A 13,232-nucleotide genomic window follows, 5' to 3' on the forward strand; every position below is an offset into this window, starting at 1 on the left:
AAGCCTGAAGATATGGTTTATAAAGAAAAGTAAATGCAAAAGAACATCAGATACAGAAGTAAAATGTGAAATATGCAATGATTACAAAGAAAAGACATGTGTAAACTACACCACAGTTGAACTCTTGCCAAGGCCTATTTAAAAAACAATGTTAGTAGGTCCAGCAGCAGTTTGAATAGTTACTTAGTTCTGCTTACATTTCCACCAGACCAAACTAGTTAAATGCAGTGGTTGAAGTTTGCAATGTTATAGTATGGTCCAAACTTTTAGAGAAAACGGAGCCGGGGGGGGGGGGTGTCGTAAAAGGAAGATATCCCAGGAAGAGATCTGAAGACCAGGTTTTCACGGACCCAGAGGAAGGTTGAAAGAACTCTCCTAGAATCCAGCCTGTAGAACTCTGCAAAGTCCAGGTAGGAAAAAATTAATCCACGGAGAGAGCGAAGAAAATATTTTAAAATGAAAAGTGTTGTGCAGCCAGTGAGCACTATAAAATAGAAGGCAAAAAATAGACCGAGCTGCTCACGCGCCAGGTGCCTGGCTCAGGGAAACTGGCTTGGGGAAAGATAGCCCAAAATCGTTTGAAGACGTCAGAGAAAACGTGTTCAAAAAGAGAAAAGAGGACTCTTCTTCTCCCCAAAAGGAGGCAAGAACCAGGCTGAGCCCAAAAAAGCTCTCAAAACGAATCAAAATTTGCCAATAACCAAAGGTAAAAATAAAGCAAGCAAGGTTGGAAGGAGGGGTGCGGAGGAAGAGGGGGAATGGGTGGGAGCGCAGACCAGTGAACAGAAGCGGTGGGGTCTGGTCACACTGAGGGGATTGCTTGTCTGCGTACACACACATTCGGAGGTCTCAGAAACTCGCTGCTGCTTTCCCACCACGTGAACGTTATTCTTCTCCTGGGCCCAACATCCCAGGTGTCACATTATGAACTGCCATAGAGTTTCAAAACAAGGTCAATATTATTTTAAAATAAGTAAACTGAACTTGAAGCAAAGAAATTCCATTCCACCAACTGCAATACAAAGGGGATAGGAAAACATATATAGATCTCGAATATAGCTGATAGTTTTTTCACAAAGGATGAACACAAAAAGTTGCCCACACGGGTTTGCGGGGACACTTTTGCAAGACTGGGTTTTTAAAAATTTTGTCTGTTAACTGCCCTTTCTCCCTTAATCTTTAACCAATTTTCCTGAAATCTTCAGGTTATTTACAATAGTCATTTCCTTCTTACACATGCAATTTTCAGGAAGACTGGTGAAACCCTTGCAAGTTTATTAAGGTTAGAACAACCCATCCACCCGATTTCCATTTAACAGGACAGAACCCTTATTTTCCTGATCACCTTATCTAGTGGAGCCACAACTGTGGCTTTAGGGAGTGATAAAGGGAAAGACTTCTTCACACAGCAAATAGTTACCCTTTGGAATTCACTACCACAGGATGTGGTGATGGCCACCAGTGCGGATGGCTTTAAAAGCGGATTGGACAAATTCCTGGAGGAGAAGGCTATCACTGGCTGCTAGTCCTGATGGCCATATGCTACCTCCAGGATCAGAGGCAGTTCGCCTATGTACAGCATAGTTGCTAGGGAACATGGGCAGGCGGGTACTGTTGCTTGAAGGTTCTTGCTTGGGGGTTCTTCATGAGCAGCTGGTTGGCCAATGTGTGAACAGAATGCTGGACTGAGTGGACCCTTGGTCTGATCCAGCAGGGCTCTTCTTCAAGAAATCAAAGAGAGTATATAAGGTGCCACATGATTCTTAAGATGCCACATGATTCTTTGTTGCTGTTGCCAAAGGTTGAAGTTTGCTTGGTTCTTTATACAGGGCATCCATTAAATGGATTCTAAGATGTGAAGTGAGAGCTGTAGGCTCACTGAAGCTCATTCCACACCCCAGACATTTATATACTTTTCCTGCTGTGTGTACCCTTTGATGGGAGATGAGAGCTGCTCTCTGACTAAAGGTCTTTCTGCATTCAAAACATCTAAATGGTTTCTCTCCTGTGTGAAGTCTCTGATGTACAGCAAGGTGTGATTTCTGCCCAAAACTCTTTCCACACTGCAGGCACTGATATGGTTTCTCCCCTGTGTGTGTTCTCTGATGTCTAGTAAGGCAAAATTGATCAGAAAAGCTTTTGCTACAGTCTGAGCACTTATATGGTTTCTCATTAGTGTGTATGGCTTGGTGTTTTATGAGCCTTTGCTTCCTAAGGAAGCTCTTCCCACACTCCAAGCACTGATAAGGTTTCTTCCCTGTGTGGATTGTTTGATGGGAAGTAAGTTGCACATTCCACATGAAGCTCTCTCCGCACTCCAAGCACTTAAATGGTTTCTCCCCTGTGTGGGTTCTTTGGTGTTCAGTAAGATTTCCCATCCAACTGAAGCTTTTTCCACACTCCAGACACTTAAATGGTTTCTCCCCCGTGTGGGTTCTTTGGTGGTCAGTAAGGTTCCCCTTCTGACTGAAACTTTTTCCACACTCTAAGCACTGGTAAGGTTTCTCACCTGTGTGTATTCTTTGATGTGAGGTAAGTTTCCCCCTCCAACTGAAGCTCTTCCCACACTCCAAGCATTTAAATGGTTTCTCCCCCGTGTGGGTTCTTTGATGGTCAGTAAGGTTCCCCTTCTGACTGAAGCTCTTTCCACACTCTAAGCACTGATAAGGTTTTTCACCCGTGTGGATTCTTTGATGGGAACTAAGTTTCCCCCTCCAACTGAAGCTCTTTCCACACTCCAAGCATTTAAATGGTTTCTCTGCCATATGGGTTCTTTGATGGTCAGTAAGGGTTCCCCTCTGCCTGAAGCTTTTTCCGCACTCCAGAGCCTTCCGTGGTTTCACTCCAGTGTGGATCGCTTGGTGTTTAATGAGGTTTGCCCTCCGATGGAAGCCCTTTTCACATTCAGGGCATTTAAATGGTTTCTCCCCTGTGTGAGTTCTTTGGTGGACAGTAAGTTTTCCCCTCCAACTAAAGCTCTTCCCGCAATCCAAGCATTTAAATGGTTTCTCCCCCGTGTGGATTCTTTGGTGATCAGTAAGGTTTCCCTTCTGACTAAAGCTTTTTCCACATTCCAAGCACTGATAAGGTTTCTCGCCTGTGTGGATTCTTTGATGACAAGTAAGTTTTCCCTTCCAACCGAAGCTCTTGCCACACTCCAAGCATTTAAATGGTTTCTCCCCTGTGTGGATTCTTTGATGGTCAGTAAGGGTTCCCCTCTGACTGAAGCTCTTTCCGCACTCCAGACACTTAAATGGTTTCACTCCTGTGTGGATCGCTTGATGTTTTATGAGGTTTCCCTTCTGATAGAAGCTCTTTTCACATTCAGGGCATTTAAATGGTTTCTCCCCTGTGTGGATTATTTGGTGTTTCACAAGGTTTGTCCGCTGACAGAAGCTCTTTCCACACTCAGAGCACTGAAACGGTTTCTCCCCTGTGTGAGCTTTCCAATGATAATCTAGGCTCCATTTATAAGTGAATCGTTTCCCACATACTGGGCACTTGTACCCGTCCTTTCCTTTGTCTATTTTTCCTTGGACTGAGACTTCATAGATGTCCCCCCCTTGATAAGCAGAAGGCACATCTTGCTGCTTCTGGTTTACTCCACTTCTCCTTCTCTGCTGTCCTCCCTTTTCACCTCTGGCTCCTTCCAGTAATGTGCTGGCTGGTTCTTTCTCATTCCTGCTCTCCCATCCATCAGCTGTTGAAATGAAGCAACAGGAAAGGAGTTAGAGCCCAAGAAATGGAGATGGAGCTTCAAATGAGGGAATAGAGTTCCTGGAGAGCTGCCTCCAGCTGAGCTAAATTACACCGAGCTACATAATAGAATTTTAGCTTTTGATGGGACCTTGGAAGCCATTTAGTCCAACCCCCTACTCATGGCAGGATCTGCAATGCAGGATGCAGCTACAACAGCCCTGACAGATGGCTGTCCAGCCTCGGCTTAAATACCTCCAAACCAGTGGAGGCTGGTGGCTCCGATGTCGGTGGGGCTGTGCTTCCATTCTGGCTTTCAGTTAGAACCAGCTAGAATTCCAAGGAGCTATCCAAGGTGCTGAATCTACAGAACTAGAGCTCAGAACCTTGGAGAGCACCTTGAGAGTTCTGGCTGGTTCTGACTAAAATCCAGAATCGATCACAGCCCCACCAAAATCAGAGACACCAGCCTCCACTGCTCCAAACCCAAAGTGTTTATTCAGTACACAGACAAGGTGATGCCTGTGGGAACCAATGCCCCCCTCCTGCCTCCTCCCGGCACCTCCTGGTGGGTCTTGGTACCCACCAAGGTGCCCTTCCCCCCTAACTTTTAAAAAACAAATCAACACATTTTCTGAACAGCACATGGGACTGCTGTGAAATATGTTTCTGTTCGTGCTGAAAATTGTGAGTTCAAAAGTGTTGTTTAGTGTGTTGGGGCTCAGCCCCCACCTCTGCCTTGTACTTAGTCTTTTGGGCAGCTTAGTTGTCCCTGGCCAGGCCTCCCACGACAGCCATTTTGTGGTGGTGTCCAGGACAGGTTCTCAAGTTCTCAAACCTGCCCATGGACCCAAAACAGTGGCGAACACCCGATTTAGTCCATATGTCTTTCCAAAGATTAGTCCATAAAAACAATTATTAGAGCAAAATAATAAAATAAGGATAAATTAAGACATGTAAAAGAAATCAAACAGAGTATATAAAAGAAATATTCATAAACAGATAAATTAAAAACTAAACAGACATAGATACATAACATGAAATCAGCAACCAAATTTACTTTATAAACCAGGGGTCCCCATCCCAGTACCCAGGAAGCTCTCCCCTCCTTGCCCCCTTCAAAAAATTGTTTTTTAAAATCTTGGAAAACGTCGGGGCAGTTTTCTTTCTCTCCCTTTCTAGCCTTGTTCCTTCTCTTCCCACTACCCCATGCCTTCCTATTCCCCGCTCCTTCCCAGCCACCAGCCTCACTATTTCTCTCCCCATTTTGTTATTTTGCTGTTTCTTCTCGTTCCCTTGCTCTTTCTTTCCCCTCTATCCCTTTGCCTTGTTATTTTCTCCTCCCCCCGAGCCTCCAGCGTCACTATTTCTCTTCCAGCCCACCCATTTCTTTAGCTCACTTTTCACTAGCCAGGCCCCCACAGCAGCCATTAGGTGACTAGCCACATCCTCTGTGGGAGCCATTTTGTAGTGGTGCCCACAGCAGGTTCTCAAATTCCCAAATGTGCCCACAGGTCCAAAAAGGTTGGGGACCCCTATCATAAGCAGTACCCATGGCCTTTATCTCCCAATAACTGTTACTGCCAGCCATTAATTCACTGTGACCTCATCATAATTGCCACAGCAAAATATCTGGCTGCTTGTTCTGTTCCACCATTACTTATGCCTGCCAACAGGTTAGAGATACCCTCAGTGAAGGAGAACGCACCCCACACACCCCCAGGACAGTCAGTTCCACTCTCAAACAGCCCTGTCCTTTAGACAATTTCTTTTAAGGACTTAAAAGGAAATGTTAAATATTTAATAAGGACTTCTGGGGCACAACACAGAACAGGGAAAGGAGGTGCCACATTGGAGTCATTGACTCGGTCCGGAGTCAACCCAGGGTTTCGCCACCCAAGACAGAGGCCCATAGAATCGAACAGAAGAAGAGGATGCTGGGTACTGATAAATAACTGGCAACGTCTGGACAAGGGGGGCGCCATACCCAGAGAGGCCACGATCCCACAATTCTCCTCCATGACTGCCCTGTGCAGAGCCCTTTGGTCCGGATCCAAGAGAGCCCACTCCTCCTGGGAGAAATACACAGACACCTCCTCAAAAGTTACCAGGCCCTGAAAAGAGAAGAAGAAGAGTAAATGCAACGCTTCTTCCCCTTCTAAACAAAATCCAAACCGGGAGTTAAGGCCAGGAGTTTGCAGGCTCAGCTGCTGAGCCAGTGATGGCCTTTCTAGTGGGCAGAAGCAAACGGAGCCGGCAGATCATTCCAGGCTCAGAGAGACGTGCCAGAGGCAGAGACACCCAGGCTCGGATCCGAATTGAAGCCGGATCAGCTGCACTGGCAGAAGTGGCCTTCAATGCCCCCTCCTTCCCACGGCAGCCCCTCCAGCCCCCTGAAAGCACTACACAGAGCGTAAGGAGACCCTTCCGAATGGGGGGAGCTGTCATGTTGGTGGGGAGGGGGATCCTCAAGAACTGGGCAGAGGGACCTTCCCTGAGTGGAGCCTTTTCTCGTGCAGAAGGCAGATCCTGGATCCTACCCAATGGCTGTGTCCTGCCCTCTTCCCCCACGACTTCTAGCCTACCTGTAGCTGGACAGCAGCTCTTTCCACTCCACCACACAGAGGAGATGACCTAGAACATCTCACCAGCATTGTTGCACTGCCTATGAGGGAGACAAAGGCAGCTGGAAGATCATTACTATTATCACTATTATTTTAACATCCTATCATTTTTCTTCCTGCAAGGAACTCAAGGCGGCTTACCTGGTCCCCCTCCTCTTCAGTTCATCCTCACAACAACCCTGTGAGGTAGGCTAGGCTACCTCTGTGACTGACCCAAAGTCACCCAGTGAGCTTCATCATGGCTGAGTGAGCACTTGAACCCAGGTCTCCCGAGTCCCAGTCCAACACTCTAACCGCTGCACACACTGGCTCGCCCATCAGAGATGTTGTGTATACAACTGGAAGTTGGATTCCTTGCATGGAAAAGTAATACCCCCACCCCCGGCTCTTGGGCACAAATCAAACCCTACATTTAGACATCTAAAGCCTTAAATGTTTTGAAACTACATTTTCCCACTACTTCTAATCACGCTTGGGAGGGTCTGGAGAAACGCACAGGAAGTGGCCAGATGGTTGGACCGTGTGGCGCAATACTGTGGACATGAGGGGAGGAGAACTTCAGGCCCCAGGACACCCCAGATGGCCCCACCCCATTGCCCCATTGGCTAGTTGGTTTCCCTGCTATTGCCGTTCCCCCCCACCCCTACCCCCCATTTCTAAAAGCCTGGTATGTCTCTCCTAAGGCTTTGTTCCTGGCAGTAAGTGCTTGAAGCTCAAATATGCTGGTATTTTTGCTGTTTTGCCTTTGCCCCATTTTGCCTTCAGGCCTGCCCCCCACCAGAATGCGACCTGTGATGTCACATGTATATATATTATGAAACTGGGTGTGTGTGTGTGTGTGTATATATATATATATGTCTAAATGCTATGACTCTGTGTTTTCTGGAAAGCAGATCTAGAGAAAGAGTGGTATGAGTGACAGGAGGTATGATGTATTCGCATAGGTGAGAGCATTCTATGAATGAGTCGGGCTGGGTGTTAAATGTTGTCCTATATAAAAAGAGGCCTGTGCTTGCACAGTTTTGATAGGGAACAAAAAGTGAACAGAGAGGGAAGTGATGGGGTAGAGCATGCATAGGGCTTTTGAGGAGATAGTGACCAGGATTTCTGTGTATAGGATTAAAGTGGTAATTAAGGGAGCAATCCTATTGGGATCGACAGTTGCCTCCAACCCCAGGGGTGAGTGGCAATCCAGTGCAGGGCAGGAGGTGTGGCGAAGAGCGGGTGCCCTCCCCGTTCCCACCGCCCTGCTTTTGCGGCCAGTCAGTCGATTTCAGATGTCTAGCCACGGGACCTCAGAGAGTGGGAAGCGGCAGCTGGACAACACATAGGATGTATCGTGCCGGCACTTTCAACCTCCCCACACTCGGGAACACCCCATTTCCCACGCTCCACGCTGCTCTTCCAAGCATGGAGCGCAGGGCTGATCCGTGCTGCCTACGAGGCGGCACGACCAGACCAGACCAGACCGACTGACAACACAGTGTTTAAAATATATTTTGAGCTAAACTTTTCGGCTTCCGCCCTCATCCGTAGCTGTGCTGTTAACTGGGTATCAGGACTGACAGTACTGGAAGCCAAAATGTTTAGCTTAAAATATATTGTTAACACCGTTGTTAGTCCTTCCACATTTCTTATACATTTGGCCTTAAGACTGACGTCATCCACAGTGGATGCAAAGCCTCCTTCTCACTTTGCTGTTGTGCCACTTTCCAACAACATCCATCCATCCATCTATCTATCCTGCATATAAGCTCTTAAAATGACTTATTCACTGTTAATCTTAATGCTGTAACTAATACATATTTCTCTGTTCTATAAAACCCGACACCTACAGCTTATGGCTGCAAAAGGGTAAAGTAATAAAGAGAATAATAGAGGCCAGGATGAAAGCCAACGTGTCCTCACAGCTCACGAAGTGAAAGGGTTGGACCTGAGGTAAAGGTCCTGGTGGCAGCGTTCCTGCGTGTGACGAACGTGTTGCCTGCTGTGGGAAAGGCGTTGTTGAAGAGGCCTTTCCCACTGGTAGACAGGCAGGAATGCCACACAGCCCCCGAGAGCTTCTCCAAGATTGAATCCTGGGCCTCAGACAGGATTCTTTCCCAGCCCTACCTGGAGATGCCAGGGACCGAAACTGGGACCTTTTGGGCGCCAGGCATGTCTTTAACCGCCGAGTGACAGCCCTTTCCCAAATGCCTTTGACAGGATCAGAGGAAAAGAAAAGCAGCCCACAGGTTTCTGGCCTATTCAAGGCAGAGGGGGCAAGCACAGAGGAGACACATTAGTCTTACCCAGCGAGGTGGCCCCTCCGCCAGCCTCCTGCACGATCCACCTGGACGGCTCTCTCTGTGGGGCAGCTGACAGAGCCTTCTCGGCCTCTTGCACCAACGGCCCCTGGACCTGAAACAGCAATGCGGATCCCAGGCAGGGAGTGGGAAGAAGGCTTAGAAGAGGAAGGGGTCATACAAAGGGCTGGGGAGTTTGGTGAGGAAAGGTGTTGGGCCATCCCCTTCTTAAAAGGCATCAAGAGAAACTGAAGGGTTCTTTTGGGACAGCCTTTTGCAACCTGGTGCCTTACAGAAATGTTAGACCACAACTCCCAGCATGCCTCAGCCAGACCTGCGAGCTGTGCCATGGTGGGAGTTGTAGTCCAGCAAATCTGGACATCATCAGGTTGGAGAAGGCTGTTGCAGGAAGTCCTTGCCCACACCCCCAGCCATCTGAATCCACCAGGATGAAACCCTCTCACCTGGCACACTTCCTGCCTCCTCTCATCTGCCTGGCTCAGGAGGAAACCTTCTGCCAGGGCCACCGCCTGGGAGCTGGTCTCTGGTCCGCATTCTCTCACCCAGCTCTCCATCTCCGGTGGAAGGATGGTCAGGAACTGTTCCAGGATCACCAGGTCCAGGATCTGAGTTTTGGTGCGTCGCTCTGGCTTCAGCCACCGACAGCAAAGATGGTGAAGTCGGCTGAAAACCTCTCGGGGAGCCTTGGCCTCCTGGTAGCAAAACTGCCTGAAATGCCGGCGCTGTACATCTGAGCTGAAGGGGTCTTCACCCAGCATCTTCTCTACAGTTGCTTCCCAGAATTCCCCGCTGCTCCCAACCTGGATGGTACAGGGGGCTTTCCTTGCCTCTGGGTCAGTCAAATTTTGATTTTCTGTCTGCGATTTGTTGTCCAAGGGAGCTTCCATCAGGCTAGAGGGATCACCTTCACCTTTCACCAAGTGGTTTAAGGCAGGAAGTGTTGTAATTGCTGGGGCTACGAAGTCTTGCAAATTCAACATGTCAAGGCAAAGAGGAATAAATGGTCGATTCCATCGAACGACAGGGACTTTTACCTGCAGGAAAGGAGTGAAACACTCAAAGAGGAGCCAGAAACTGGGGAAAAGTTCCTTCACCTATGCAACTGAGAATTCAGTTTTAATTGCTTGAAAAAGACTGCCAAGGTCATGCTCCCCTGTTACAAATCTATTGTGCAACCACACTTAGAATACTGTGTACAATTCTGCTCACTGCACCTAAAAAGCAATATTGTAGAGGGGGAAGAAGTGAAGACAAAGGCAACTCTTATGATCGAGGGGCTGGAGCAACTCCTCTATGAAGGAAGGTTACAACATCTTGGATTATTTGGCTTAGAAAACAGGCGAGTGAGGGGACACATATAGAGGAGTACAGAATTACGCATGGTGTGGAGAAAGTGGATAAGGAGACATTTTCCTCCCTCTCTCATAATACTAGACCCCAGAGGGGTCATCCCATGAAGCTGCCTGGAGGGAGATTCAGGACAGGTTAAAGGAAGCACTTCTTCACAAAGTGCCTAGTTAAACGATGGAATTCATTACCACAAGATGTAGTGATGGCCACCAGTTTGGATGGCTTTAAAAGATGATTGGACATATTCATGGAGGAGAAGGCTATCAATGTCTACTAGTCCTGATGGCTACATGCTACTGCCGGTATCGGAGGCCACGTGCCTAGCTACATCGGATGCTGGGGAACAGGGGCGCGAGGGTGCTGTTGCACTCCTGTCCCGCTGGTTGGAATAAACTTGGAAAACGTTAGGGTGGCCTCCTTTCTCCCCCTTCTAGACTCTAGACTTGCCCCCTCTCTCTACCCCTCTGCCTTGCCATTTTCCCCTTCTTCCCAGGCTCTAACTTTGCTTTCTCTCCATGGGGCACTTCTTGGCCTGAGAGAAGTCAGTGGCCTCTTGCACCAATGGCCGCTGGACCTGAAACACCAACGGGGATCCCAGGCAGGGAGTGGGAAGAAGGCTTAGAAGAGGAAAGGGATATGCAAGGGACTAGGGAGTGGGGTGGGGAAAGGTGTTGGGTCATCTCCTTCTTAAAAGGCAGCAAGAGAAAGTGGATGTTTCTTTTGGGACAGCCTTTCGCAACCTGGTGCCCTCTGTCTGTGTTGGACCACAATGCTCAGCATGCCCCAGCCAGAGCATGCTGGGAGTTGTAGCCCAAAACATCTGGACACCATCAGGTTAAGAGAGTCTGTTTGAGGATGTCCTTACTCACATGCCCAGCCATCTGAAACCACCAGGATGACACTCTCTCACCTGGCGCGTTTCCTGCTCCTTCTCATCTGCCTGGCTCAGGAGGAAACCTTCTGCCAGGGTCACCGCCTGGGAGCTGGTCCCTGGTTCATATTCTCTCACCCAGCCCCCCATCTCCAGGGGAAGGACGGTCAGGAACTGTTCCAGGACCACCAGGTCCAGGATCTGAGTTTTGGTGTGTCGCTCTGGCTTCAGCCACCGACGGCAAAGGATGTGAAGTCGGCTGCAGACCTCTCGGGGGCCCTTGGCCTCCTGGTAGCGGAACTGCCTGAAATGCTGGCGCTGTCTGTCTGAGCTGAAGGGGTCTTCACCCAGCATCTTCTGTACAGTTGCTTCCCAGAGTTCTCCACTGCTCCCAACCTGAATGGTATGGGGGGCTTTCCTGGCCGCTGGGCCAGCTGAATTTTGATTTTCTGCCCGCAATTTGTTGTCCGGGGAAGCCTCTGTTGGGGTGGATGGATCACCTTCACCTTTTGCCCAACGGTTTAAGGCCGGAAGTGCTGTAACTACTGGGGCTACTAAGTCTTGCAAAGTCAGCATGTTGAGGAGAAAACGGTCGATTCCAGCGAACGACAGGGTCTTTTACCTGCAGGAAAGGAGTGAAACACTCAAAGAGGAGCCAGAAACTGGGAAAAAGTTCCTTCACCTATGCAACTGAGAATTCAGTTTTAATTGACTGGAAATAAAACTGCCAAGGCCGTACTCCCCTCACACAAATGGTTACGTGATGTGTTCTTGTTAGGCCTGGATATGAACTCGCACACGTTCTAACGGGACCTGCACACCCGCTTATAGGGAATCTGTAGTCACTGGCAAATAGAGCATCTCTGGCTAAGAAGGCGATTCCTGCCCAAAGAGATCCACGCCCAGACACTGTTGGAGAGGATAATGCCACCATGGCACATTTATTCTGGATTACAAAGATTCAAATGCACAAGCTGGTTTTGGGGGGAATTAGCTGAGCCAATGGATTTAACACACAGACCTGTTGGTGATTGTCAGAGTTCCACCCTTACGACCTGAGCCCCCTGAGCAACTCCTTAAGGGTCTTTGCCTCCGTATGAGTCCCACCTTCCTCCTTTTACCTTCCCCTTTCCAATAACATGGGGTTTGTGGCTGCAGATATGGGGCAGTTGACACGCTAGACACAGGGCTTACCCACAACAGCTTACTGGTAAGTTTAAAGCAAGCAAATCACAACAAAGGGTGTTCACACCATAGAGCTGAGTGATACAAAATGCCCTAAAAGAAAATAAAAGGTGTAAAACGCAAGTTCATTACCCTACCCTTCCATTCCTCTAGGCACTCCTTCCCGTTCTGATCTTCTGACTCTGCTCTCTCTCTCTGGTCCTCCCTTTTAATACCCTCCTCCCTCAGTCCCCAAAGGAAAGCTTCATATTGGAAGAAATGAAACTTAACTGGGGAATTGAAACAGGCACTGAACCGGAGAAATGACACGACTCTCCTCAGGGTTACCCCCTCCCAACAAAATGCCCCTGGGCCCTCAGGATGGCCTTTTCTTCCCTTTTGCCTCCATAGGCCTCAAGCCTTCACCGTAGCTTTTCTATGTCAACGAAGAATCAGAGTTGAAGGGCACAATCCTGGCATGTTTAGACAGGAAAAGTCCTACAGCTCCCAGGATTCCCCAGCCAGCGATGCCTGGCTGCGGGATGCGGGGAGCTGTAGGACTTTTTTTTCTGTCTAAACATGCACAGGATTGCGCCCTAAGAATCCTTTCTTAAAAAAACAGGGAGATTTACACGTTAGCCAGATTGGCAGGTTTGCACCATTGCTTACGGAATCTGTGGGAACTTCTCTGCATCAGCCCCCCTTTCTCCTCCCCCTTGCTGATGGAAATCTCCATTTATATACCGTTAAGGCAGGAAGGCCTGGCGTGCTGTGGTCCATGGGGTCACGAAGAGTCGGACACGACTGAACCACAACAACAAATTTAAACCTGCCCCGCCTCGTCGGCTGCACTGGCCTCAAGGGAGAAAGGCGGAGAGCCGCGACTCCTGTCGTACTCCCCGCGTGCAAATCGGGGGCTCTCCTGCCTTCTCCCCGCATCCACGGGCCGGGCATCTTCCATTCTGGGGTCCCCCACCCCTCTCCGCCCTGGCCTCTCCTACCAGCTCCCCTGGCAGCCTCGGGGTGCCTCCGCGTCAAGCAAAACCGCCGCGTCCTTACCGCGGCTCTCTGCTTTCGGTTTCCCGGAATCGAGGGCGCGCCTCCCTCCCCTCCCTGGCATGCGTGCAAGGGAGCGGGCGGAGGGAGGGAGGGGGAGCCTGCTCTCCGAGGCTTAACTTGCGCGGGGCTGCTTTGTTTCCTGGCAGCCCCCAGGAAGGCTAC

At 49.2% G+C, this 13,232-nt stretch overlaps 2 protein-coding genes across 11 annotated transcripts in view; both read right to left on the bottom strand.

The window, feature by feature from the left end:
- Positions 1-13,232, bottom strand: part of LOC146356199 (uncharacterized) — a 14,481-nt gene continuing 1,249 nt past the window's right edge. For 2 of the 10 annotated variants that reach the window (XM_084831226.1, XM_084831227.1), the window contains exons 2-7: positions 10,887-11,469; positions 9,070-9,660; positions 8,612-8,720; positions 6,282-6,361; positions 5,684-5,810; positions 1-3,700 (exon numbers count right to left, since the gene is read on the bottom strand). In XM_084831226.1, coding sequence (XP_084687352.1) covers positions 1,764-3,700; positions 5,684-5,810; positions 6,282-6,361; positions 8,612-8,720; positions 9,070-9,660; positions 10,887-11,423 — 3,381 coding nt within the window. In that variant the 5' untranslated portion in view covers positions 11,424-11,469 and the 3' untranslated portion in view covers positions 1-1,763. Of the gene's footprint in view, positions 3,701-5,683; positions 5,811-6,281; positions 6,362-8,611; positions 8,721-9,069; positions 9,661-10,886; positions 13,224-13,232 lie in introns of those variants that run through there. The other 8 variants (XM_084831223.1, XM_084831228.1, XM_084831225.1 and 5 more) reach the window with 8 other exon arrangements.
- LOC146356200 (uncharacterized) overlaps positions 11,715-13,232 on the bottom strand; it is a 19,762-nt gene continuing 18,244 nt past the window's right edge. Inside the window, exon 12 of the mRNA XM_084830038.1 lies at positions 11,715-11,756. Coding sequence (XP_084686164.1) covers positions 11,715-11,756 — 42 coding nt within the window. The remainder of the gene's footprint in view (positions 11,757-13,232) is intronic.

The sequence above is a fragment of the Heloderma suspectum genome, chromosome 2 (genome assembly GCF_057233095.1).
Source record: "Heloderma suspectum isolate Gila_16-S chromosome 2, 16-S_ref, whole genome shotgun sequence".
Taxonomy (NCBI): Eukaryota; Metazoa; Chordata; class Lepidosauria; order Squamata; family Helodermatidae; genus Heloderma; species Heloderma suspectum.